The sequence below is a fragment of the Lissotriton helveticus genome, chromosome 3_1 (genome assembly GCF_964261635.1).
Source record: "Lissotriton helveticus chromosome 3_1, aLisHel1.1, whole genome shotgun sequence".
Taxonomy (NCBI): domain Eukaryota; kingdom Metazoa; phylum Chordata; class Amphibia; order Caudata; family Salamandridae; genus Lissotriton; species Lissotriton helveticus.
The window spans coordinates 1,245,156,205-1,245,180,205 of record NC_136061.1 but is presented as its reverse complement, the minus strand read 5'-3'; the positions used below and the strand labels follow the sequence as shown (position 1 = coordinate 1,245,180,205).

At 42.2% G+C, this 24,001-nt stretch overlaps 1 protein-coding gene across 1 annotated transcript in view; it reads left to right on the top strand.

The window, feature by feature from the left end:
- NKAIN1 (sodium/potassium transporting ATPase interacting 1) overlaps positions 1 to 24,001 on the top strand; it is a 486,347-nt gene that overhangs the window by 413,376 nt on the left and 48,970 nt on the right. The window contains exons 4-6 of the mRNA XM_078681897.1: positions 1,716 to 1,913; positions 3,612 to 3,672; positions 7,145 to 7,226. Coding sequence (XP_078538023.1) covers positions 1,716 to 1,913; positions 3,612 to 3,672; positions 7,145 to 7,226 — 341 coding nt within the window. The remainder of the gene's footprint in view (positions 1 to 1,715; positions 1,914 to 3,611; positions 3,673 to 7,144; positions 7,227 to 24,001) is intronic.

Below are 24,001 nucleotides of genomic sequence, written 5' to 3'. Positions count from 1 at the left end.
CACGTTGAGTAATTACCAACCTGCTATACACATTCCACTGCACAAAAACTGAGTTAATATTGAGCCAACTTAATCCAAATATAAACTCTTGCAGAAGGGGAAATTTAAGCCATATCACTGTTTAATCACTGCTCATTCTTTCAAGAAAGAATTCTGTTCACATTCTCTGCTCATCGTTCCTTTGGACATAATTGTGATATTTTGCTCATAGTATTTTCTTGTTAGAATTCCAATGTAATATTGGAGAATATTACAATGTAATTGACTGATTTGCATATGCTTGCTTTTATCAGTTAGCCACTCTGCTATTTACATTCGGGTGTCTGAAAATCTTGGAGCTACAAAGTTTTCAAGAGTCCCTCTATCATTCCAATACCTTTCAGCAGTACAGTGCTGTCACCACTTATGCTTTTAAAACACGTCTCCTAATGGCACATTTTCACCAGTTTCATAAACGTATAGATACCTCCTGACTACAGACACATCAAACTACCACCTAGTCACAACATCCCTTTCAGCCTGCTACTTATATACATAATTATATCAGACAAACCGGGCACCAAAGCTCCTTACATAGAAAAGGTTGATATTTTGGAAAACAAAGTTATATCCTGAATGCCTATATACATTTAGAACACCTGTGACCATCTAAACAGTTCGAAGAGGATAAATCACAGTAGAGAGAGAAAAGGTATATGGGTATAAAGGCTAATAAGGCTGTCTGTTATATGTGGATACTATAGATCACTTTAGAGGATCTAGTTATATAATATAGTGATGCAAAAATGGCCTCAGAGAGACAAACATTTCTAAACCTGAACAAGATAGCACACAAATATCAAAAATTGCATGTGACAAGGTGGTAGTATGGGTTTATTAGGTAGTACAAGATCAATTTTCAGTCATCCTAGAAGACATCTGTAACACTTCTGGTCCAACGACACGTCTGACGACATATGCCTTCGGTAAGGTATTGCTTACCTTGACCAATTGATTATGTTAACCAAGAGAATATGTAGGAGAGAGTGCTGAGTACCTGTACTGGTATAATTGATGACGATGGCACTGTGTTTTCTGTAGGTGGCGTATTAGATCCTCCTGTGGGGGTGGGAGGAAGAGTGAGGTATTTCCTCTGCGCACTCAGACAATCAGACCTCACTTTAAACAGTATACATATATTCTCCACCTGCTTGCTTTATTTAAACAACAAGCCAAGTGTTCTAAATTACCCAATATTCCACCTCAGTTGAGTGAAATGTGCATACAGATTAATTGCAATGAGTCCAAATTTAATTTAAGGCTCGTCCTTAACTATGAGTAACCTGTTTTTAAGCATTTCTACAGCTGTGACATGAAAGGTGCATTGACCGTTGTGTTGCTTAACATGGTTGATACTTGGGGGTTGCAATGCCCCAGTGGTGGTGTAGAACTAGAATATTGTTGCCAAAATATTATCTGGAATAAATTAGTATCTTTCACAAAAGGATCACTCCCTAGAATGAATGATAGCAAATCTACAGTTTTTGTAAACAATGTTTAGGACAGTATATTTCTTTCAGATGATATTTCTGTGTATCATATTCTGATATACAACCCTGTAGCAAATGAGTTCCACGATTGCATTGTCAATAAGTGTACCACATTTGTGTGCAGCGGACGCGGTGCTATAGTGCTCTTTTCACCATGAATCTCTTTTATGCACCCCATCTCTACAGGATCGGGACTTTATCATGACATTCAACACCTCGTTGCACCGCTCTTGGTGGATGGAGAACGGGCCTGGCTGCCTGGTGACCCCAGTAGTGAACTCTGACCTGGCCCCCGAGGACCACCACGTCATTACTGTTACTGGCTGCTTGCTGGACTACCAGTACATTGAGGTGGTCAGCAGCGCATTCCAGATCTTCCTGGCCGTAAGTTAAATAAGTCTCTTTGGGGGTTCATTATTATGTAGTCATGCTGAAATTTTAAAATATACGTTTGAAATATGAATCTTTATATTTATTTATATAAATATTAATAACTTGTTACATAGCTACTTTTCCATAAAAGCAAACTTATTACCTGTATAAAGATTTGTTTTAGGCAGGGAGAGGATAGTGAGAGTGAAGGTGTCTAGGAGGTCAAATAGGAAAGACAAAGCTCATACATCTAGTAAACAAAGAAAATATCAAGGTCTTTAGGAAATCTCCCAATATTTACAATCTATTACAGGAGATGATCTCATAGAAGGTGCTAATAATTAACGCATGTCATCTTGTGATCCCCATTCTGGACCATAGGAGTCAAAGGAAAGTTGAACATGGAAATGGAATCCACATTCCTTAAGGAAATTAATACAATGAAAGATGCAAACTTTTTCTGATGCAATGGTTTACCCTGAGCTAGTGGCCCTAGTGAAGAGTGTGTGCAGATTGAATGCCTCAATAAAGAGGGATTCTGCATTGAAGAGTGATCTCATGTCAAAGAGTCAGAATGAAGAGTGCTTTCAGGTATCAGGCCGCTAATGAAGAGTGATCTCAGATACAAGAGTTAGAATGAAGAGTGGTCTAAGGGAGTAAGCGGCACGTGATCTTGGGTCCAAAAGAAGAGGTATATCAGTCCTAATATTCGGAATGAAGAGTAATCTCAGACCTAGGGTCTAAGTGATATCAGGTCTAAGGTTCCAAAAGAAGAGAGCTATCAGAGCTAGTTCCAAGGGCAAAACTGAAAAATTATCTTAAATCTACAGGTCTTAGTGATGAGTAATGCCTGATCTAAGGGTCTAAGTGGCAGGTAATCTAGAAACTAAGGGTTTGAGTTAAGAGTGATTCCAGACCTAGTGGTCAGAATGAAGAGAGTGTTCAGATTTACAGGCCTAATGCCAAGTTAATTTCAGATATCAGAGCCCAAGTGAAAAGAGTTTATAGATCACATGATATTCTGAAAAGTGACCTCAGATTCTAAGGGTTCTAGGGATGAATAATTAAAGATTTAAGGGTCGTATTTAAGAGTAATCTAAGGGTAGATGAACTGTGTTCTTAGAACTAAGGGTCCAAAGAGTGATTTCAGATCGAAAGGTTCAAGTAAAGTGGGAGTAAAGATCTGTGTGACTTACTTAACGGGTTTAATTGAACTAGAGATAATAACTAAGAGTGCTAAGGGCAATAGGGTATTAGTAGAGAGCACTCTTATACCTAGGTCTGTTAATAAAGAGTGCTCGTAGATTTTGGGGTCCTGGCGAACAATGAATGGAGAACTAAGAGTGTTAGTGAAGATTGTTACACACACAAGTGCTATTAATGACAAATATTACTAGAACCAGGAGGTTCACAAAGAGTGCTTGTAAAACTAGGTTGTTAATCCTGAGTGCTGTTAACTACGGTTATTAATAAAGTTTGCTTTTAAAAGTAGCGCCCCCTGAAGCTTCTAAAAAGCGTATGCAAAATCCTTTGGCAAATGTCCATAAAACAGCATGACTGGTGAAGCGTGTACAAGTCTGGCAGGCATTACTGAGTGCATCTGCTTGTCTGGTCCATCATGAGATATGGCTGCTTCTGGACATACTACTGTGTGTTTAATCAATGAATTGTAATTATCCTCTCTCTTTCTCTTTTCTTCTCTACCCATAGCTGTTCGGGTTCGTCTATGCCTGTTACGTCAGCAAAGTCTTCATGGAGGAAGAAGACAGCTGTAAGTACCCAAGCCATTGTTCCCTGTGCCTGCAATCAATTGCATTGTGAAATAATCCAGGCAGATTAGGCTCGGTCATTACCCACAGGACACTACAGGATAGCTGCTTTCGCACTGAAAGGACTATTAAAAGGGAAATTGAGCAGTGAGGCCGTTACAACTCTCCACCACCCTGAAGACACAACAGCAGCTAGGACAGTTGTGAGGTGCCACCCATCAACCACTTAAAGAACTGTGTGGGGTGTCATTTAGTCCTGGACACTATTAGAGCACATTGCAGTCCTGGACACTTGGTACAACATGCATTGCTGTACAACAGACGGGACAGCGCCTATGGATAGATCTTGGCTTTTTTGCCATCAGAGGGAGGTAGGACATATTTTATGCAGCAGAGGGGTGATTTTTTTTCATTCAAGCTCAGAAATTAGGACACTTTGTATTCCCCCATTTCTGTACAGTACAGTGCCTGAGTGCTTACAGGTTCCGTGGGATGAGGTAGTACCCCTTGTACCAAACATATAACAAATGGTGAGGTCGCAAAGACCCTTATAGAGATGCTGCAGGAAGTTTACCTGGCAAGACAGGAATGTGAAATTTCCTCACTTTGAGACAAGCTTTTATAGATAAGTTGTGAAAGAATCCGTGCAAAAAAAGGTATATTGTTATACAACATCAGTCTATTTCAACACTCTACAAGGATTTTGCAAAGATTTTGCTGCTTCACTCAGACTCTAATCTCGTTACACTGGCTTCCCTTGAAACACAGGGTGGTTTTTAAAGCACTGTGTCTTATGGAGTTTTTTTTATCGCACTGATAAATCTCTGCAAGGTATTTAATCCTGTGAGAATTCGTTGGCCTAACTCTCGGTTACTATTTTCCCTCCCTCGTGTTGAGAGAGCTAGGACGGGTGTTTGGCCCCTTTCCTTGCCTGGAGCCTAGCTTTAGAAGGACCTTCCTTTGAAGATCAAGTCCACTATATGCCACTTATCCTGTAGGATGACCTTCAAGGCTTTTCTGTTATGTTAATTGCACATTGCTGCCTCTAATCTGGGCTACCGCCCAGCGCCAAGATGCTGAAGTTGGCGAAGGTTTTTCTTACAAATTCCATCCATCCCACAGCTCGTGGAAAAACCGAATGCCTCCTGGTGGGAGGCACATGTCTCGAAAGTAATTGGTGACTGGTGTAGGAAAGCCCTTCTTGGCCGTAGGGATGTGCTATCAGTAGAAGGCTGATCCTGATGCCAATGGAAGCCCACCATAGAATGTAGGACAGAGGCGAGCTCTGCCGTCCCTGCTCAGGGAACAAGGGTGGCTGCTATCACACAGTATGGACGAGTTCTAGGATTGGACACTGGTGCATGGGGTGTTGCTCTTGACTTTTTAGAAGTGTGGCAGACATTAGAAGCTACCTGAGAAGTGACCTTCCACCTATTTGACACCAAGTACCAGGCGAGACTGCCACATTCTAAGGCACTGCTTCGGCTTTGAGGGATATTATCCAGGCGCAGGTAGCAGTGGCTGTCCCATTAAGGGGGAATGGAGAGGAGGTAAGGGCAGCCTCACCACATTTGAAAATGGTCATCAGCATGGGAGGCTGAGGCCCCCACAGTCAAAGGCTTCGGAAAAGTGGCTGGGTTTGAGTGGAAAGATAGGAATTTGGAACTGGAGGTTCTTTAGCTCACTACGCCACCCCAGTTCAGACACAGCTATATGCAAATCAGTCTTGTTCCAATGAGGCACAGGGTCAAGACTGATTTGCATATAGCTGTGTCTGAACTGTGGTGGCGAAGTGAGCTAAAGAACGATGATGGGTTCAACCCAGATCTGTGACTGGGGGTGAGTGTTTGAAAAGTTTCAGCGCTCCGTCCATCATCCCCTTGCGTTTGCTTTGTTCGCCCTCAGTTGGCAGGGTATGCCCAGACGTGGGTCCCTTGCTCACTTTGCCACTAGATTCAAGCTAGCCTGTCTGATGAGGGCTGTTTGCCCGAAATCGGTTCCAGGATGCTTGTTTCTGGTCCAAGGAAGACATGGCTTGGCAGTTCGGGCTGGACTGTTCCCATAGGGTCAGGACTGATTTGCATATACCTGTGTCTGAACTGGGGTGGCGAAGTGAGCTAAAGAACGATGATGGATTCAACCCAGATCTGTGACTGGGGGGAGTGTCTGAAAGTTTCAGCACTCGTCCATCAACCCCTTGTGTTTTCTCTACTACTACTACTATGACTGCTATTACTACAACAGCTTCTATGACTACTACTACTACAACTGCTCCTATGTCTACTACTACTGTTAGTACTATGACCACTACTAAAACTACCACCCCTTCTGCTGCTACTACTACTACAAATAATACTAATAACAATTTTCATAGTACTATTGTTAGCACTATTGATTGTCGTTTTATGATCTTGCTATATTGTTAGTAGTAGCAGTTATACTACTACTGTTACTATTACAACTAATAATAATTACAGTAATAATAGCAATAATGTTATATTTAGCACTATTAGTAGTAGTATGATCTTGTTGTATAATATAAATATTATTACTAATATTTTTTCTATATATTGTGTGCACTCCTTTCTTTTATCTTTTAGTATTTTGTGGTTGTTATTGTTCTCGGTCATTACCCACAGGATTGCTATTGATAATAACGTTTAAATCAATAGTACTATGTTTCCTTTGGTTAATGTCCGAATCAAGATCTGACAGAGCCAAGAAAGTGTTGCAGTAAAAAAGAAAGCCCTTCACTGCATAATGTCAGGCTGGCAGTGTCAGTCGTGAAATAGCTGCCTTAAAGAGCCGCCTGATTGGTAGCTCGAGCTCTCCTAAATTACATACCTCAATGAAGATTGTACGCCATGTGAACAAGTCATAAGGATCACTCTATAGACAATGATGGAGTAATTTCCATCCCTATCTCTTCCGCGCAAAACCATAAGCCCCATTCTGCGCGGCTGTCGCTGATTCCATCTATGTACTTCTGTCCTTCGTTACTAAGGTGCCCTTCATGTCCTACCGGGGATGTAAGGAGCTGGTGTGCTGGTGTGGGTCCATCCAGTCTTGCAGCAGTGCAGTTTGTATGTATAATATATAGAGTCCTTAATCCTGAGCTATAGAAATTAAAAAAACACTCAATGAAAGGAAATTATAGAGTCATCAAGAGGCTTCTGCTGATCGCAGAGGCTGGGTCAGGGAAGACTCCTTCATAGGGAAAAAGTGAGATGTTGCAATTGGCTTTTGCATCTGAGCGGGCAGTGTCAATGAACCTCTGTCTCTAAGTCACTAGTGGTTTCAGATGCCTCCTCCAACCTACCCATAGATCACTCCCTTGGCCACCTTGTCTTGAATAGCTGTGCCTAGCGGCGACCTCACCAACATGTGGCAGCTCTGTTTCCTTGGATTTGTGTGCTAGACAGGTGAACATCTGTCTGCTGTAACCTCTGGTAATGCCTGTCTTTCGTGTCACAGTTGACTTCATTGGAGGATTTGATTCCTATGGGTACCAGGCGCCTCAGAAGACTTCGCACTTACAGTTGCAGCCGTTGTACACGTGAGTATGAAACTTGCTTTCTCCCACTGCCACCTGTAACCTTTACCTCTCCCACCTCACCGCTGTGTTTGTGTCACTCAACAAGTCCCAGGCTCATCCTAAGCCCTGACTCTCTCCTCCTCCCACTCTGCTCTAGTCACCCTGACGACCACCTGATTCACAAAGCTTTACCTATGCGTCGGTGGGTCTCACTCCAGGCTTGCATGAATTTCAAGGGACCAAGGATTGATTATGCATGCATTCTATGAGTAAACAGGTCTCACTGCTGGAAACTATTCATATGTAATCCTTTGTGAATCAGACCTGGATAATCAGATGTAACATATCTAAGACAGCCATAAGGCACAACTGTTCATAGAAAAAGCTTTGTGAATTGGGTGCTGGATTGTTCTATTGACTGATCTCTGTGAAACTGCGCTCCTCCCACTCCACATGTTGTGAGCACCCCATCGTTTTTTTGGAGGTCTCACCTGGTATTTTTCCATATGCCTTAAAATAAGTTGGAGACTTGGTGGAGAAAGGGAAAGAGGACAGGTATTTCCCACTTCCTACTCAGTACTCAGAGTTGTTCTTACAGGAGTCAAGGGATGCTTAGATCCTGGCATACCAGTGAGAGAATCTGTTGCACATATTGGTGAAAATAAAGGGTCTCTCCCTGAACCCCTAAAATCAACTCACACACAAACAATGGTATTTTATCAAAATTATTGTTTATCATGTGCTGTTCTTCTGCAAATGATGTGAGTAGGAATTAGTAGACTGGCTGAAGGAAGCGGCTACTGAAAGCTTGCACTCAATAGGGCAGACGTTGACGGTGCTGGTACACAGCTCTCTACATCCCACTCTTGAGGCCAAGTCCAGCTGCCGTGAGGAACTGACAGCCAGTCAGTTCCTCACACATGGACTCAAAATACCTACTTCTGTCAGACTCCAGTGAAACTGGACTAAACTGTCTCCAATTAGTCATGAGCACTAACTAGCAGGTATGATGGTGGCAGTGAGCCACAAGGTTGGATCCCAAGAGCCAGCGTGGCGAAATATCCAAATCTGTCTGAGCACCTCAGTCATATGTTATATGTCCATGGTGCATGTAATACGCAGCAAGATTATAATATAAAAGGCAAAAAAATCCATGCCATACTTTGCCAATGTAACAGTATACCTTACCTGATGCCAATTCTAAGGTTGTGTCCTGTGGTCTACCCTGAACAGGACTGCTATTTTTGCACAAATTCGGAACACTCACTTTAGGGGCAATCTTTACATTTCTCGTGTCAGTTAGCTTTACTCCATATGTCAATAGAGGGAGAGGAGATTGAGTTAATTATGCAACCTAGAGTCCCTTCTCAGTGTGGACTCTAGAAAATGACAGTTGCCAGGACAAAGTCCACTTAAAAATCCCTGTTGTATCCACCCCATAAGCATAGTGCGTCCCCCACTAGTCCAGCCTAGAAACCACAGAAAGAGGAAAAGATAAGTCACTGAGAAAGAGGGGAAGAGAGCAGGAAATCAAACAACTCCCACCATTCCCTAGATGTTCTGTTGCTGCCTAGGTGCTAGGTGGGGTCTTGGAGGAGGTAGAAGGAGAGCCATCAGGAACTGCTATCGGCTCAAAAGATGGAACTCAAGAGCAGTAGCGCCCACTCTCATTGCAAAGTGGTGGGAGGGGGGATCAGGGAAGACAGAAAGAAGAATATATAAAATGTCACTTACCTGCCGCTCCGACAGCCACCTCCTTGCTCCCGATCCTCGCCTCCCCGTCATCCAGGTACTGCTGCACACTGTGCAGGCTCCCAGATGCCAATCCCACCACTTCTCTCATGCTGGGAATAATATTCCCAGCATGACAGAATTGGTCTGAGTGCCATGGTTCGGTGCTGGGAGCCTGTGTTGGTTCTCCACCCGGCTGTGCACAGCTCAGGTTGAAGAAAGGCTAACTGCGCATGACGGTTTGGCCGGCCCTAGACGCCCAACCAAACTGTCATGCACACTTAGCAGTGTCCACCACTCCCCCCTCCTCCCTGGTGCTGCAGCTGCAGTGTCAGTCTCAGTATGGATGGCCTGCCCCTCCCTCCCTCGGCTTGGCTGGCAGCCTGCAGGACGAAAAATAAAATGATATTAAAATTGTTTTGTTATCATTTTATTTTTCTCGTTTTCCTCTGCTGGCTGTCAGCAGGGACGATGCTCCTCCGCCATAACGTAGGAGCCTTCCCTGCTAAAGAGGTCTCAGGGGACCCAGTGGTCCCAGAGGACCGTGCGTTGGTGACAGCCAGACAGATACACAGCTGAGGCTGAGCAAAGCAAAGGATCCTCCCAGTAAAGTGGGTTTGATTCTATTCCCATCGTATTTGCCCCTTCCAGCCGTCTGGGCTTACCAACATATGGGATGCGGGCTAAAACAGTCGAATCATAAAAGAATGTAAAGCTAAGCTTCAATGGAGCTGCAGGAAGAAAGGGATTTGAAAAATGTTGCTTTAACTCCCACGTCTATGATCATATCATATACAGCAACGCAAGATGTTGCCAAACTAGCCTAACTCAGTAACTGAGAATTGAAAGGCCAACCACGCAAGCTGAAGGTACCCAGCGATCGAATCAAAAAATACAAACATCTATTTACAATAACACTGCTAGTTCAGTAGGCACTTTCGACAACATCTGTGGCAGCAACTCCAAGTAATTGATGCCTTTTGCAATAAAGGTTGTCTTCACCACTAAACGCTTGATTTCCAGCAGAAAAAAAGCAGTTCAATGCCACAGCACCAGTATTCTATCCAACACCAAGAAAAGACATGGAGGAGTAGGTGGTACCAAAAAGAATATGCCAAATTTCTTAGATTCAAATTTAGAAGCAATAATTCATGATGGGTGCAATATACTGCTCACCAGTAACCAGAAATAGCACCAGAAGAACCTCAGGAGACTTTGCAGAACAAGGTCTTAGCCTAGCTGAATGACTAATTTGTGACCAGGACAGTCTGGGGACAGCTCCTAAAGAGATTATACTGAGTCCATACCACAGAAGGGTCTGATAAAGACTCCATTATAGTTGGTTGTGGCACAGAAATCTTCCTTAATTTGTGTGGCACTCCAAAGACTGTGTCTGCAAATCCTCTGTGCTGAAATTAGTACCCCGACCCAAACTTGATTTAAGACCACCTGATGGCGTACAGCTAGCCCCAATAATGATCAAGCTTAATTTTCTTCATTAGCATTAAGTTTCACATATGTCCTTTACCATATTATCAGAAGCGGTTCGTCTGGTAACGTCTGGTAACGGTGTTTATTTTGTCAACACCCAGGCCCACCTTATGCAGGATCAGTACTGGCCCTACTCTTTGTGTGGATAGTCTATCCCGAACTGCCAGGCGAGCCCCCCCTCCCCCACCCCCTCCCAGAAGTATACACAAGCAATTGCAGACTTGTTGCAGTCCACCCACTCTCCGATCCTCCCAAAAATCCTGTTCTTTTCTTCCTTTTTTTACCTCTACAACTTTATAAAACAGCCTGTTTTATAAACTCATTTACTGAAATGCGCATCCTAATCGTCCCAATTTTCTCCCTTTTCCTTACGTATTTCACTATTTTTTTACATTTTCTTTTTCTCCTTTCCATCTTTCATTACTTTGGTGCTCATTTTCCTTTTTAGTTATTGTATGAAAGAGTACAGTTAGTTTCCTTGGATTCGCTTACATGAAATGCTGCAACTGCCAAACTTATTAATAAACTTGAAACTTGAGTGAGAACTGCATCAGAATAATGAATACCCCAGCTATTGCAATTATTAGAGTGAGTAAAACATACATTCCCAAATTATTCTAAACCACCCTATTTGCCCTGCAGCATTGTGCTAATATTCAGTTTGTTGCTGAGTCATATAATGCCTCTTCATACCTGTTGTCCAGGAAGTCTTCAACTGAATGCTCAAATAGACCGCATGCATCTCAGCATCTCTTTTCTCCTAGGTACTCCATAATGAGGGTCAGTTGATGCATCTTTTCCTCCAAAGTACTTCGTGGTGCATGTGGCTGCACACTCGTCCAGCACACTACGTTTGCAACACTAAGATTATAAAATGCTTTCATGTGAAATTGAAGCGCATTGAAATATTACTTTCTGTTACTTTTACTCCTGGTTAGTGTGGTAGGTGGAGAAGAGACTCTCGTAGCCATAGACAGAGCTGATATTTAGGTAAATGGTAAGGGCCTGATTCACAAACGAAAGGTAAACTTACACTTTTGTGTAAGCTTTCAATTACTTGCTATAACAAAGGTATTTTACTTGTAGTATCTTTACGACTGCGGAGTCTTCGCACATAAAAATATATGGCTGTCCTTTCTTTTTATGTGCAGAGACCAGTGCTTAATTTAAGCTGGTGGTTTCAGTTGCCCAGCTCAGGCCCTTAATCATCAACACCGGTGCTTTTCATGAGCTCCAGTTAAGGATACATTCATTTACATGGAGATAAGGTGATTTTCCCAGAATCACAGGATGTTGAGGCAACGCGAATACTCAAACCAGGTTCCCCAGCTCTGAAGTCAGCAGCTATTACACCACATCCTCCCCCAATTTTCATGGTTAGTAATTGGTTCTGTTTTCAGAAGCGCAAATAGGAGAGATGGGCTGGTGCAGGCTGCCTTCTGAGGAGAGCCCGGCAATATTTGTTTTACAAATTAACCACTGGCGGAGACTCCGCCGCCGTAAAGATACTACTAGTAAAATTCAATTTTAACAGCAGCACTCGTAAACTTACACAAAAATGTAAGCTTGCCTTTCTGAATCAGGCCCAAAAAATCCACTTAGCTAGATAGCGTGAAACAGAAGACGCAGCAGTTTTGCACACACAGCACGTTTCTTCAGTTCACATGAAAAAGGCAAGAAAACTAATTTTATTTATTTTGAGTTTTGCTTTTCAGGACTGGCATAATTAATTTTGCCTAATTAATTCACTTAAAGTAACATTTAATGCACAGAATATGTTTGCATGCATATACTACATTTTTGCTGTACGTGATCTCTGGTCTGTGACGTCCCTACTGATTACTTTCTCTGACACTCGTCTCTTTGGACTCATTGCATTTGGTGACACCCAAAGATACTGAATTGTCCTTCTCACTGCCTCCCTATTACACTCCACCATAATCCACCACTCTTTAACTCTCAACTTTTCCCACTAACGACTCTACTTTGTGATAAAATCCTCTAATTGACCCTCTTCTCCCACTCACTACTGCCTGTTACACTGAACTCCCCCACTTCTTTTCCTGGGTGATAAATTATGTAAGATCTGTGGACATTTCGCTGAGGGGCAAACACCGACACACTCTCGACCCATTATTAGCCCCGCAGTGACTTTCTGGTTAACTTTTTTTTAGGTCTCGCCTATGCAGCGCATGAGGAGACCTCTTGTAATTGATTCGTTTTTTAGGCTAAAAACGTGCACGCATTGCATTGCTTTCAATGGCAACGCGTGCACGTTTGGCGATTCCCTTGCGGGAGCGAGCTTTGAAACCATCTGTTTGTAATTAACTTTTAAACAGATGGTGCCCTTGCTCGCTCCCCACTCTGGGCGCACTCCCCCCACCCCTCCCACGTGGTTTATTGCCTCCTGTCACACACCCTTCCTCATCTTAACCTGCCTTCCTTCTCCCACGCTTTCCTTCCCTCTTCTTTCCGTCTCTCCTGCTCTTTCCCATAGCTGCCGCAGCTGCTTAGTGGCCCCCTCCCTGAGAAAAGTTTCTTATATTTTGAAGAGGTTTGGCTGCTCCGAGGAGCAGTTAGCGTACTATTTGACTTTGGCAGTGTGGGAATTTTCACGAGCAGGCAGATAAAAAGCTTATCTTTCTCCGGCTGCCTGTAAACTGGAGTTTCAGCTTCATGGGCCCTTTCCGTTTTACTTCATGCGCGCTGGTTTAATTGCTTTATAGAAGGGTGGCAGGATTTTCTCGTGTCATCGGTCAGGTAGGTATGCCAGCCAAGGAGTGGCTCCTGTAGGGTGATTGTGCATATTGACAGCTTGAATACGCACCGCCATGACCCTTTGGCCTGGAGTACTCACATGCCCGCTAACACTTAAATCAGGCCGAACGTTGCACGAGCGGTGACAGCGCCTCCTTGTATCTCCTTTGAAGAGGCATTGGCATCTCGCTCTCGTAATAATTGTATTGTATTGTAATTGCATTTATAAGTACTGCTCAGCAATGACCCTAAGTGCATAAAGGAAATAAGACGACAAACTGTCTGGGTCGCTCTGTCTGTAGACATAAAATAAGGGCTACGATGGACAGGTTCTTGCAGAGGAACTGGGTGGCTCACTGGGAATTAAGTTATTGGATGTCCTTTTTAAAAAAAAAAAGGATTTTAAACATTTCAAAATTATGCTAAGTTTACGTCGGTTCCAAACATTTTATGAGATTTTTTTTAATCCAGTACGCCACAGGAAGTTATGTAATTATTATATCTTATTTACAATACTAACATTATAAAAAGCCCGATTAATTTCATTTTTAATTTTGTTGCTCCGGCTCTAATATTACAAAAAAATAGGATTGCTTGTCTTTTGTTTGGTTGCTCACGCCCGTATTATTATGAAACCAGTCCATACTAAGATGGCCGATACTTTCGCTGAAGATTGTTAAAGGAATACGACCTCTCACCCCTTTCCAACTAGGCTGTCTATACAAGGCCTTAAGTTTCCTGTTCGAAAATGTCTGCTCGTTTTACGTGTCTTCTAAAAACGGTGTCTCCATGTTTAAAGTCTTCTATCTATGCCCATGCATGTACTGAGGGACAGCTGGAAGAGGACGTACATAATTAAGTTCTACGAACGCGCGGCGTAATTCAGTTTTTCTGTAATCGAAACTGACTGTGCTGTGCGAGAGCAACTTTATGTTTTTTTGTTGTATGTTTTTTGTTTAGTGAGTTTAGTCTTGTGTTCTCAGAAGAATCCTTTAAGTGTATTACACCAGTTTGCGGTGGAATCAGAGAAGGTTGTTGTAGAAATGGGTTGATGCTCTCTTTATCAGATACCCTAAGATGAAGCGCCTCCTAGGATGTGAGATGGTGTTAACCTCAAAAATAGACACGGCAATGTCACCCTACAGGTAACTGTTTATCAGCAACTAAATCAGCATAATCAATTAAATAAGCCTTAAGAAAGTTTGAATCCAGGAAGTTTAGACAGCATGTAGGTTTATTAAATATTTTAAAAATACAGAAGGCAAAAACAATAGTAACAAGCATTGGCATAGCCAATAGGTTTCGCCTTTGGGACCTTATAAGTGCTTAGCCATGCAACAGTTGATGTTGTTGCACCAAGGATATTGTGCTGCATAACTAAATACTTATAAGTTCCCAAAAGCAAGACCTATTGGCTATGCCAATGCTTGTTCATAGAGGGCTACCGCCACATGCCCTCACTCCCCTCCCCACACTTCACCACCTCCAACTGCAGTGCTATTTAATTAGGCGCTGCAGTGCAGGCAGCGAAAAGTCTGTTGGGGGAAAAAAAACGGTGCAAAGTTCCCATGCCATTATGTACCCACACAGCGCATATCTTGCCTTGGTCGTTCCCAGGATGCCCTATTTTTCTTTTTTACTTTGTTAATAATTGACTGTGTCGTGTTGGCGTCCCGTGTCTCTGACTCCTGCACTGTCACTCACTCTTCGTTGCAACCCTCAAGGCTCTAATTGATTCATTCCTCCTGTGATCTCCTTTAGTGGTGCGTTCTGACTGACAATAAACTGCTTAACTAGACGTAAGGATGCTGATTGGGTGAACCAGTAACCAGCTAATGCAGCAGGAATCACAGTGTTAGTCCTTAAATGCTGTAGCTGGAACAAAACTGACTTTGTGTTGCACACCAGGATTTTACAACAAAGCTAATTCACGCATTTCGAGCTTAACCAGACCCATTAATATTTGTGGAGTTCTAGCCTGCAATATTTTGCATCTGGGTTTCAGCAAGAAGGGTGACCACCTCCCTCCAAGTTATTATGGCCATTGTTTCCATTCCTGGACTCATGTGTGATAGCCTAATGCATTCTGGATGTTGTAGTCTTGTTTTGTTTCAGTTCAGCCACTTACTCTTACAAACTGACAACAATGATTTCTAGTTGAACCTTTCAGGACTGGAGACTGTGTCCTCCATAATGACCGGGAGTGCGTGGTAATCCTGCAACCTCCTGTGCTCCACAGCTGAGGGGATAGTTCATATCCGGGCGTGCATGCGCCAATTTTGAGTGCCCTGGAACCAGTAAACAACACACAGGTAGACTGTTTTATAAAGTGCTCTTTTTTCCTCTTCATGTTGCTGGAGCTAAACGTGCTAAAATTTACAGAAGCAATAGAAACGGTCTTAAAAATATAAAACAGCCTGTTTAACATGAATTGTTGGCACTCAGCCTTCCTGGAATAGTTTTTTCATTTAAAATGTCAACAGCCTGCTTTATAGTTCAATTACAGGAACCCTGGGTACTGGCTGAACCATTCTTCCAAAGAACAGACCCAATTTAATTAAAAATATTGTTTTACGATGCGAGTGATTCTGCAATGCTTATAGGAAAGCAGGTCAGCCCTTGTCTTGAGGAAAAAACGACTTCATATATCGACAAAGAAGCATTTGTGAGTAAAACACACCAATCTGTCAGGTAGCCCAATCGATGGGTGATATTTCTGGTTTGCCTTTTTTCCTCTGTGATGTTTGGTAAATAGGGAATTCAACATCTCTCCGAGGATGTTATTTTATGTTATGTTACTGGGTTTTATAGAGCGCTCGTTCACCAGGAAGGTTTCTTGGCACTAAGCAACAGAATACAGCACTCAACATTACAACGACTTAATCATAGGGTTGTCTGAAGAGCCAAGTCTTTAGAAGCTTCCGAAATCTCATGTAATGAGAAGTGAATCTAATTCTGGGGAAACAGAGTTCCAGATACAAGGGGTAAGAACAGAAAATCTAGGGCCCCTAGTCTCTTCTTATTGAATGGGGGAATTGTAAGGAGATTCCAGTGAGTGCACCTTACATTGCGATTGGGGGCATACTTTTTAATTCAAGAAGATTATAAAGCAAGACATTTGTCATAGAGGGATTTGAAGATAATACAGCCTGTCTTGAAGTTGGCTCGTTGTTCAACTGGGAACCAATGGAGCTTTCTCAACATAGGGCTGATGTGGCAACATCTAGGCTGTTGAAAAATAAGCGTAGCTGCCTGCTTTTGGACGAGGTGCTCGTTGTGGGGAGGAACCCATCTGCTTGGTCATCGGCGTGGTGGCCACCATGCCTGGGTGAAGCTCCCATACCCCGCCAGGGAGTAAAAAACCTTGGCGTATGGCTCGACGCTGACCTATCTTTTGGACCCCAAATAGACCGAGTTGCAGGTGTCTGTTTTAGTGTCCTAAAAATCATAAGGAAGGTCCTTGACCTCCTTCCTATGTCAGCACGGAAAACACTGGTACACGCCCTTGTGACATCACGCCTAGACTACGGCAATCTACTCTACCTGGGTACCACCTGCAAAGCTATGAAGCGCCTTCAGGTAATACAGAACGCGGCAGCCCGTCTTATCCTAAAAATCCCCAAACGATCAGACACCAAAGCCGCTCTCAAACCCTCCACTGGTTGCCAGTAAAAAGCAGAGTAGAATTCAAAGCCCTCTGTACATGCCACCGCATCCTAGCGAAGAAATCACCTATCCCACTCCTGAACTTAGTGACAAGGTATACACCTGCACGCGATTTGCGCTCCTCTTATGGGGGCCTACTTCAGGTTCCTAGGGTCAAAAGGGCCCGTATGGGCGGACGCTCCTTCCGTCATCTGGCAGCGAAAAGCTGGAATTCCCTCCCTCTCCATCTCTGTCTGGATCCTTCCGAAGCCAGCTTCCGCAAGAACCTAAAAACATACCTGTTCTCCAGATAACTGATCACTGGTCTCCAACCTCGCACAGAGTTCTTCAGTTGTAGCGCGGGGACACGCGTCTGCGTAACCAAGCGCTCTATAAGCTACCCTTATTATTATTATTATTATTTGATTGAGACCTAAGGGGAGGCCAAGATAATGAGAGATGGCATAATCCAACCCGGAGACAGCTAATGCCAAAAGGACCCAGGACCAAGGCATCAAATGTAAGGAATCACCCAATGTTCTTAATTTTGCGTAGCTGTACAAATCAGGAGGACGTGACCATTCCCAGTTGGTGTTTCATAGACAGGTTCTCATCGATGAGGACTCCACGACCCTTAACTGAGTTCTTGGGCTTAGGGGGAGTGCCCATTTTTGGGGAACATAAAGAAGGGTTACTCAGGTTCAACATATTGTGGGTGAAGACAATCTTTGTCTTATCAGAGTTGAGTTTAAGTTGGTTGCTATTCATCCAATCTCGGATGAATAGCATAGTGTTCTGAAAAATGTCCATGGTTTCGGGGGAATGATTGATGGTGAACAGGATCTGCAGATCATCCGCATAATTATAAACTCTGACTTGCCTCTCCTTTAAAGAGCGCCCCAATGGGCAAAGATATGACTCTCAGAGACAGACATCCACCCTCACGACTGCAGTGCCTCCTATGGCTTACAGGCTTTAATAGAAAGCATATTTTTAATTTCAAAATGTGACTTTCAGGTTCCAAATCCTTAAATATCACACCAATTTCATAAACATTATAAATATAGCCTGTATCTAGCAAGTGCATATCATGAATTAGGTTTAATTTGTGAAATTGCTCGGTAACAGAAGGCTCGACTGCCTGGAGAATGTCACTGCTGAGAACACAAGCTGATTTTCTTAATGCATGAATTTACCGTAAATATACGAGCACAGGGCTTCATTAAGTGTTTGACACATGAAGGAAGTGGCACCACTTGTAGACGCACTTGTGAAACATAAAGGTAAGTGTCATGTATTGAACACCTCAGCCATCAACTGAACACATAAATGCCAATCTTCAATATTCTAGGCATCCCTGCAACGTTGGAGATTCTTAGATGGAACCTTGTAATGCAAAGCATACAAAAAGTAAGAAAATAATAATAAAAATGTCCTATAAACCAATACAGATAAAATATACACACCGATTAATATATTTTTTAAAAACCTGTCCCTTAATTACAGACGTAAACATATAAATAGGCGGGTTTTGTACGTAATCTGGAACTTCTCTTCACTGACTCCAAATTATCCATCGGTGAAGATTTTTTTTCTTCACATACCTCAAATTCCTCCCCTACATGCCCACTAACATTTTTTCCGACTCCATTAGAATAGAGCATCACCACGTGATTTATGTTCCACATCCTGCCATCAGCCTTCTTGATGGCATTCTTAACCTCTTGGATGCTATGGGAATTCCCCTGCTGTGCTGGGATTTCGCGATCCTCGCACATTCATGACGAGCTGGGCTCGTCATGAGCGTAGCAGGAGGCTACTGCATGACGAGCCCAGCTCGTCATGAGCGTCGAAGGGGTTAAACACTTTTGTGACCTTTTGGGCATTGGTAAACCTTTACCACTGAGCACACCGAACCGGACCTCTTATTTTTACCCAATCACCAACCCGAACATCAACATCTTGACACATTTTTTGAAGTCAAAATAATTTTTCCTCTTAAGCTGTGAGTCAATCTCACGCTTTCTCTAGACACCCACAACTTGATATTTCATACCTTGCCCCAGTCCATCCAACCAGGACATAAAACAGTATTAGGAGTCCTACCCTTAAATTATTTAAACTGACTTTTACCTGTGGCAGAATGTTTAATCATATCATATGCAGTGGCCCTATGCTCTAGCTCCTCCCTCCAGTCAAGACTAATAGCTTTGGCCAGCTGAATTCACTCTTTCAATGTCCTAATCATTCTCTCAGTAGCTCCTTTTGTTTCCTGGTGATAGATTGAACCTCTCTTGTGAAGAATGCTCTTCGAAGAAAATAATCTCTCCATTTCATGTGAACAGAATTGAGGTCCATTGTCTGAGAGAATGGACTTAGGAAAACTCTCTTTCTTAAACACCTCTTCCACAAACATAATCACACTATAGGTGGTGATATTTTGCACACACACCACTTCCACCCACCTTGAATAACGATCTAAAAAAACTCTCAAATAAGGTGTATGATGCTCACTTCTAAGTGTTCCAACAATGACTATAGAAACTTCTTTCCATGGGTACTCTGGAAGTTGCGTGCACACCATGGGTATCTGCCTAGTGGTAAAAATGGTATCACTGTTCTTACATTCATGACACTAACATTCAGGACTGTCCTTTCTACCTGAATAGCCGTACCTGGCCACCAAAATCTGCACGCAATCTTTCTTTGGTCTTAATTTTCCCTAAATGACCAAGATGAGCTTGTGTTACAAATCTGCTTCTCAAACTTAGTGGGGGCACCAAACGAGTGAACATCCCTCTGTCCACAGGCAGTTCATCCTTAATCATAATCGATGGTTTGTCCAGTGAACCAAACTTACCATCCTTGCATGCTGTTACCAACTCCATTAACTTGAAATCCTTCAACATCTCCTCCTTCCATTCCTCCTCAGTTATCACTATCAATGTGACCTCACAGACATTCCCTTCCTCTTCCAAAACTTAATACCGAGACTCCTCCATGTCTGCATTATTGACCAGTCTAGACAGACAATCAGCTGACAGATATCTGACCCCAGGAATATACTCAACACCAAAACAAAATACCTGCAAGGCTATCATCCACCTTGGGATCCTTGATGAAATGGAATCCAAACCTTTCGTCATAAAACTTCCTTTGAAGGTTTATGATACGAACAAACTTTACATTTGGTGCCCCAAAATCAAATTCTTTAACTTTCTCATCGCCCAGAATATGGCCAACAATTCTTTTTCAATTACAGAGTAGTTAATCTCTGAACCTCGCAAACATCTGGAGCCCCATGCTATTAAACATTATACTCAATCTCTTTGTTGCAATGTGACAAAAATAGACTCCTCACTCGGAACATATGCCTGCAAACTAGATGCACTCTTCAATTCAGTCTTAAGAGATTCAGACACCTCCTCACATTCTTAAATACACCTGAATTCCACATTCTTCCCCACAAGAGATCCCAAAAGTATAATTTGTCAGCATAGTTCTTTATACATTTACTATAATATTCAACCATTCCCAAAAATGAAACTACGTCTTCCTTTGAGCAAGGTTCTTTCAACCCTACAACTGTTTCACCAATTCTTTTTTCGGCGTAATACTTTTCTCAGAAACATTTGCAGGTTCCAAAATTGCCATGTTTCTAATAACTTTTTTTTACAAACAAGGGGTTGGGCCTTTACCAGGTTCCAAACTAGACCACAATATAACTTATACCATACAAAAGTGGTTTGGACGTGCTTATGTACATGATATAATCATCAATAACCACCTTGACGTCTAAAGTGGTTATGGTGCTTTATTTTCACCATTTGTTATTTGTTTTATTTTAAGAGGAAATGCAATCAACATTCAATTCATGTCATTGGAGAAAAACACAATGCATTATGCGGTTCAGTATAAACATAGTGACAAAACATTAGACAAACTACGAAGACTGCAAAAGCAAATACATGCATACAATTACTACAAAACATACAAAAAACAGAAGACAGACCAGTCCTCAATGACAAGGCAGTGCAATGATTATTCAGCCCATTCAGCTAGTAGTTGCCACTTATAGTTTATTAAAGTGTTTTTTATACATACAGGACATTTTGCCTGCTGTAATCTTTGTGTGGTCTAGCTGTAATCGGCATGCTGCATTGTTCAAAAACGTAATAATCATTGCTCACATGCTACAATGCATAGTATTATTTTCCAAGGCAAGACTGGAAAGATGAAACAAAGAATTGAAATGTGAAAAACTTACTTGATGATCCAGTTTCCTGCATTTTTGTTGCTAGAACAGGGAATTAGTTAATATAAAAAAATCATATTTGTTTGCTCATTTTTTATATGATGGGAGGCAGCTTGTAGTCTAAGTGGTGCAAGGCAATGGAGAAAATTGCATTTAAGATTTAACGTTGTTGCTCCTGGTTTGTTACTTGGATTAATGGTAGAAATCAGTGCCTCACAGAGATGGGCGAGAGCAATGTAGCTGAGCTTATGGAGAGCTCATGACAGATACGCTCACAGTAGAAAGTACAATCATCAGACTTTTCATATTATATTTAATGTACGGACCTGACCTCAGAAACTGTAAAGAATCAGCAGTTGCTAAAAACTGAAATGATCAACAATTGCAGGGCTCTGATAATGCAAAATCTCAAGAAGGCAATAGCCAGGGAGACCACAAAAAAGTGAGGGTTGGCTCAAAATCCACTCAAACCAATGAATTGGAATTCACAATGAAGGAGTTTGACAAATGCCCATCCATGGATAAACATGCATAAGCAAAGACATGACAACAGGCAAAAACACCCAGTACTGGAAAGGACTCCAGAATGAACTTCTTGACTTATCGGTGGCCTTTAATACTTCGACCACACTGTCTTTGTCTACCGCCTTGAGGCACGAGGTATAAAAGAAAAAGGCTCTAGCACTACTGAACTCCTTTCTGAAAGGAAGAGAACATACAGTGATGTTGGATAATTTCACTCCTAAACCATTCACTTTCTTGTGGGGGTCCCACAAAGGTCCCCACTCAGCTCTACACTGTTCAATTTATATGTCACAGAACTAGCATCACCAATTCGATCCTTTGGTTTTTCCCTCACTTCTTATGCAGAAATGGGACCATCCCCAGTCACAAAGGCCAAAAATCTTGGTGTAATAATCGATCACAAGCTGAATTTTAGCAAACAAATTAATTCTGTAATCTCTTCCTCCTTCAATATCCTGAGGATAATCAAGAAAATCCTCCTATCCATTCCACCTAACACCAAGAAAACAGTAATCCCATCGCTAGTGTTTGCTAAAATTGATTACTGTAATGCGTTGTACTTGAATATACGAGAACTATACCTTAATAAATTGCAGACTCTGCAAAATACGGCAGCCAAATTGCTCAAGGTTTTCCAAAATTGCAATCACTTGCACAAGCAATCAAGGGGCTCCACTGGCTGATTGTCAGGAACCACATTAAATTCAAGGCGCTGTGCCTAACCGACAAGGCCTTGAATGACACTGGCCCGAGTACTTAAAATAAGCACTCACAAGTAATGAGCCCTGTAGAAATCTGGGATCTAGAGGCGCAAAGAAAGTTATGCCCTCCAGATTTAAAAGACTGAAATGGGGAGGAAGCAGCTTTGTTACAGGAGCTACCAAGCACTGGAATCTCCTGTCCTCTTACATCTGGGCTTCCCCCTCCATGCTTGTCTTCAAAAAGCTCCTAAAAACCTGACTTTTTAATAATTAAAGGTAGCTACAGCTCCCCCAGTTGTGTGCCAAGACACCCCAGGGTAGACGTGAGCTCTACACATTTTTTAACATAGCCTGTAGAGCCTGCATGTCTGTCTGGAATTCTGAAACCCGTGGACAATAATGCCTTGTGAATGTAGTTCAGCTTTGGTTATCTGCTGTCTCTGTTTGTTCCAGGTAGGTCTCTTTATTCATGCTAACATCCGTCCGACTTTTTTCTGCAATCACTCATTGCCCTGATATTGAGAAGTTCTTTCTAATGAACTAACAAGTGTTCTATTTCATCTGACTGGCTCCTGCCATATCTCACAGCGTTACACAAATAGTGTTACCCATAATTTGTGCCATTGTTTTTTAGACCTAGCACCATGGCGTAAATTGGTATATGTGTGCTTTATAAATTTGTTTTCATTTCCTTTTCATCTAAGCAAGTTGTATAGATTGTTAAATTCCTCGTCAGCTCGACTTAAGCTACCGGTGAATAGATTTGTTTCTGGTATTAGAAAGTGGTTGACTAGAAGTTGACTCTCACAGTTGTGTATCCTTACTTAGAGGACTGGCTAGTAATGAGGAGTTCACTAACTAAATTCCCCTGCCATACTCAAAGGACAGGGATTTGCATTAACAAGGAACTTTGCAAGTCTATATGTGGTGCCTCTCACCACACCACAACACACAACTCCATTCTTGATGTCTCATCATTGCCCATCTATTCAGACACTTTCATCCCAATAAGTTCCAGACACTAATCAAATACCACTCATACCGCCATCTGTTGACTCCAAACACAACTACGCAATCGTTGTCCCTCACCCCCAAAGACATAGCTGTTAAGAAATAACTCCACACGAAGTGAGGTGAGAAGGAGTTTATTTCGAACCGGATTCTTCTGTGCCAACCACTAGAGTGAGCTCACCAACATTCCAAGGTGAGCTTCACTCCAACATTCCAAGGTAGGTCGAACCAACGGGGGAAGGGGGGGGGAGAGGAATGAAGAGGGACATACCAAGTTACAACAATAGCCATAAGTTACCCCATTCCCAACCTGCTACCTGCATCCCCAAACATGAAGTATACTGAGTCCTGTCTTACAGCAGGTACAGAATGTGTCTTTTTAAGGTCATGCAATTAATTTCGTAGGGATAGAATTGTGCTTAGACTTCTTCCACTTTTCTGCTCAATGGCAATCAAACCTTTTATATGGACCTGCCACACATTTGATAATAGTTATTACTCACTGCAAACTTGTAAATCTAGGAAACTCCAAAATTCAAAATAAGTTATTTATTAGTTACTCTAGTTTTGAAACATATCACTTTTTTTTAGATTTACATGGATGATCCCCAGCATGATTCTAAAAAGTTTGTAAGAAGGGATCTTGTCAATGCCTGACAACTAAACAAGAACTGTGAAGC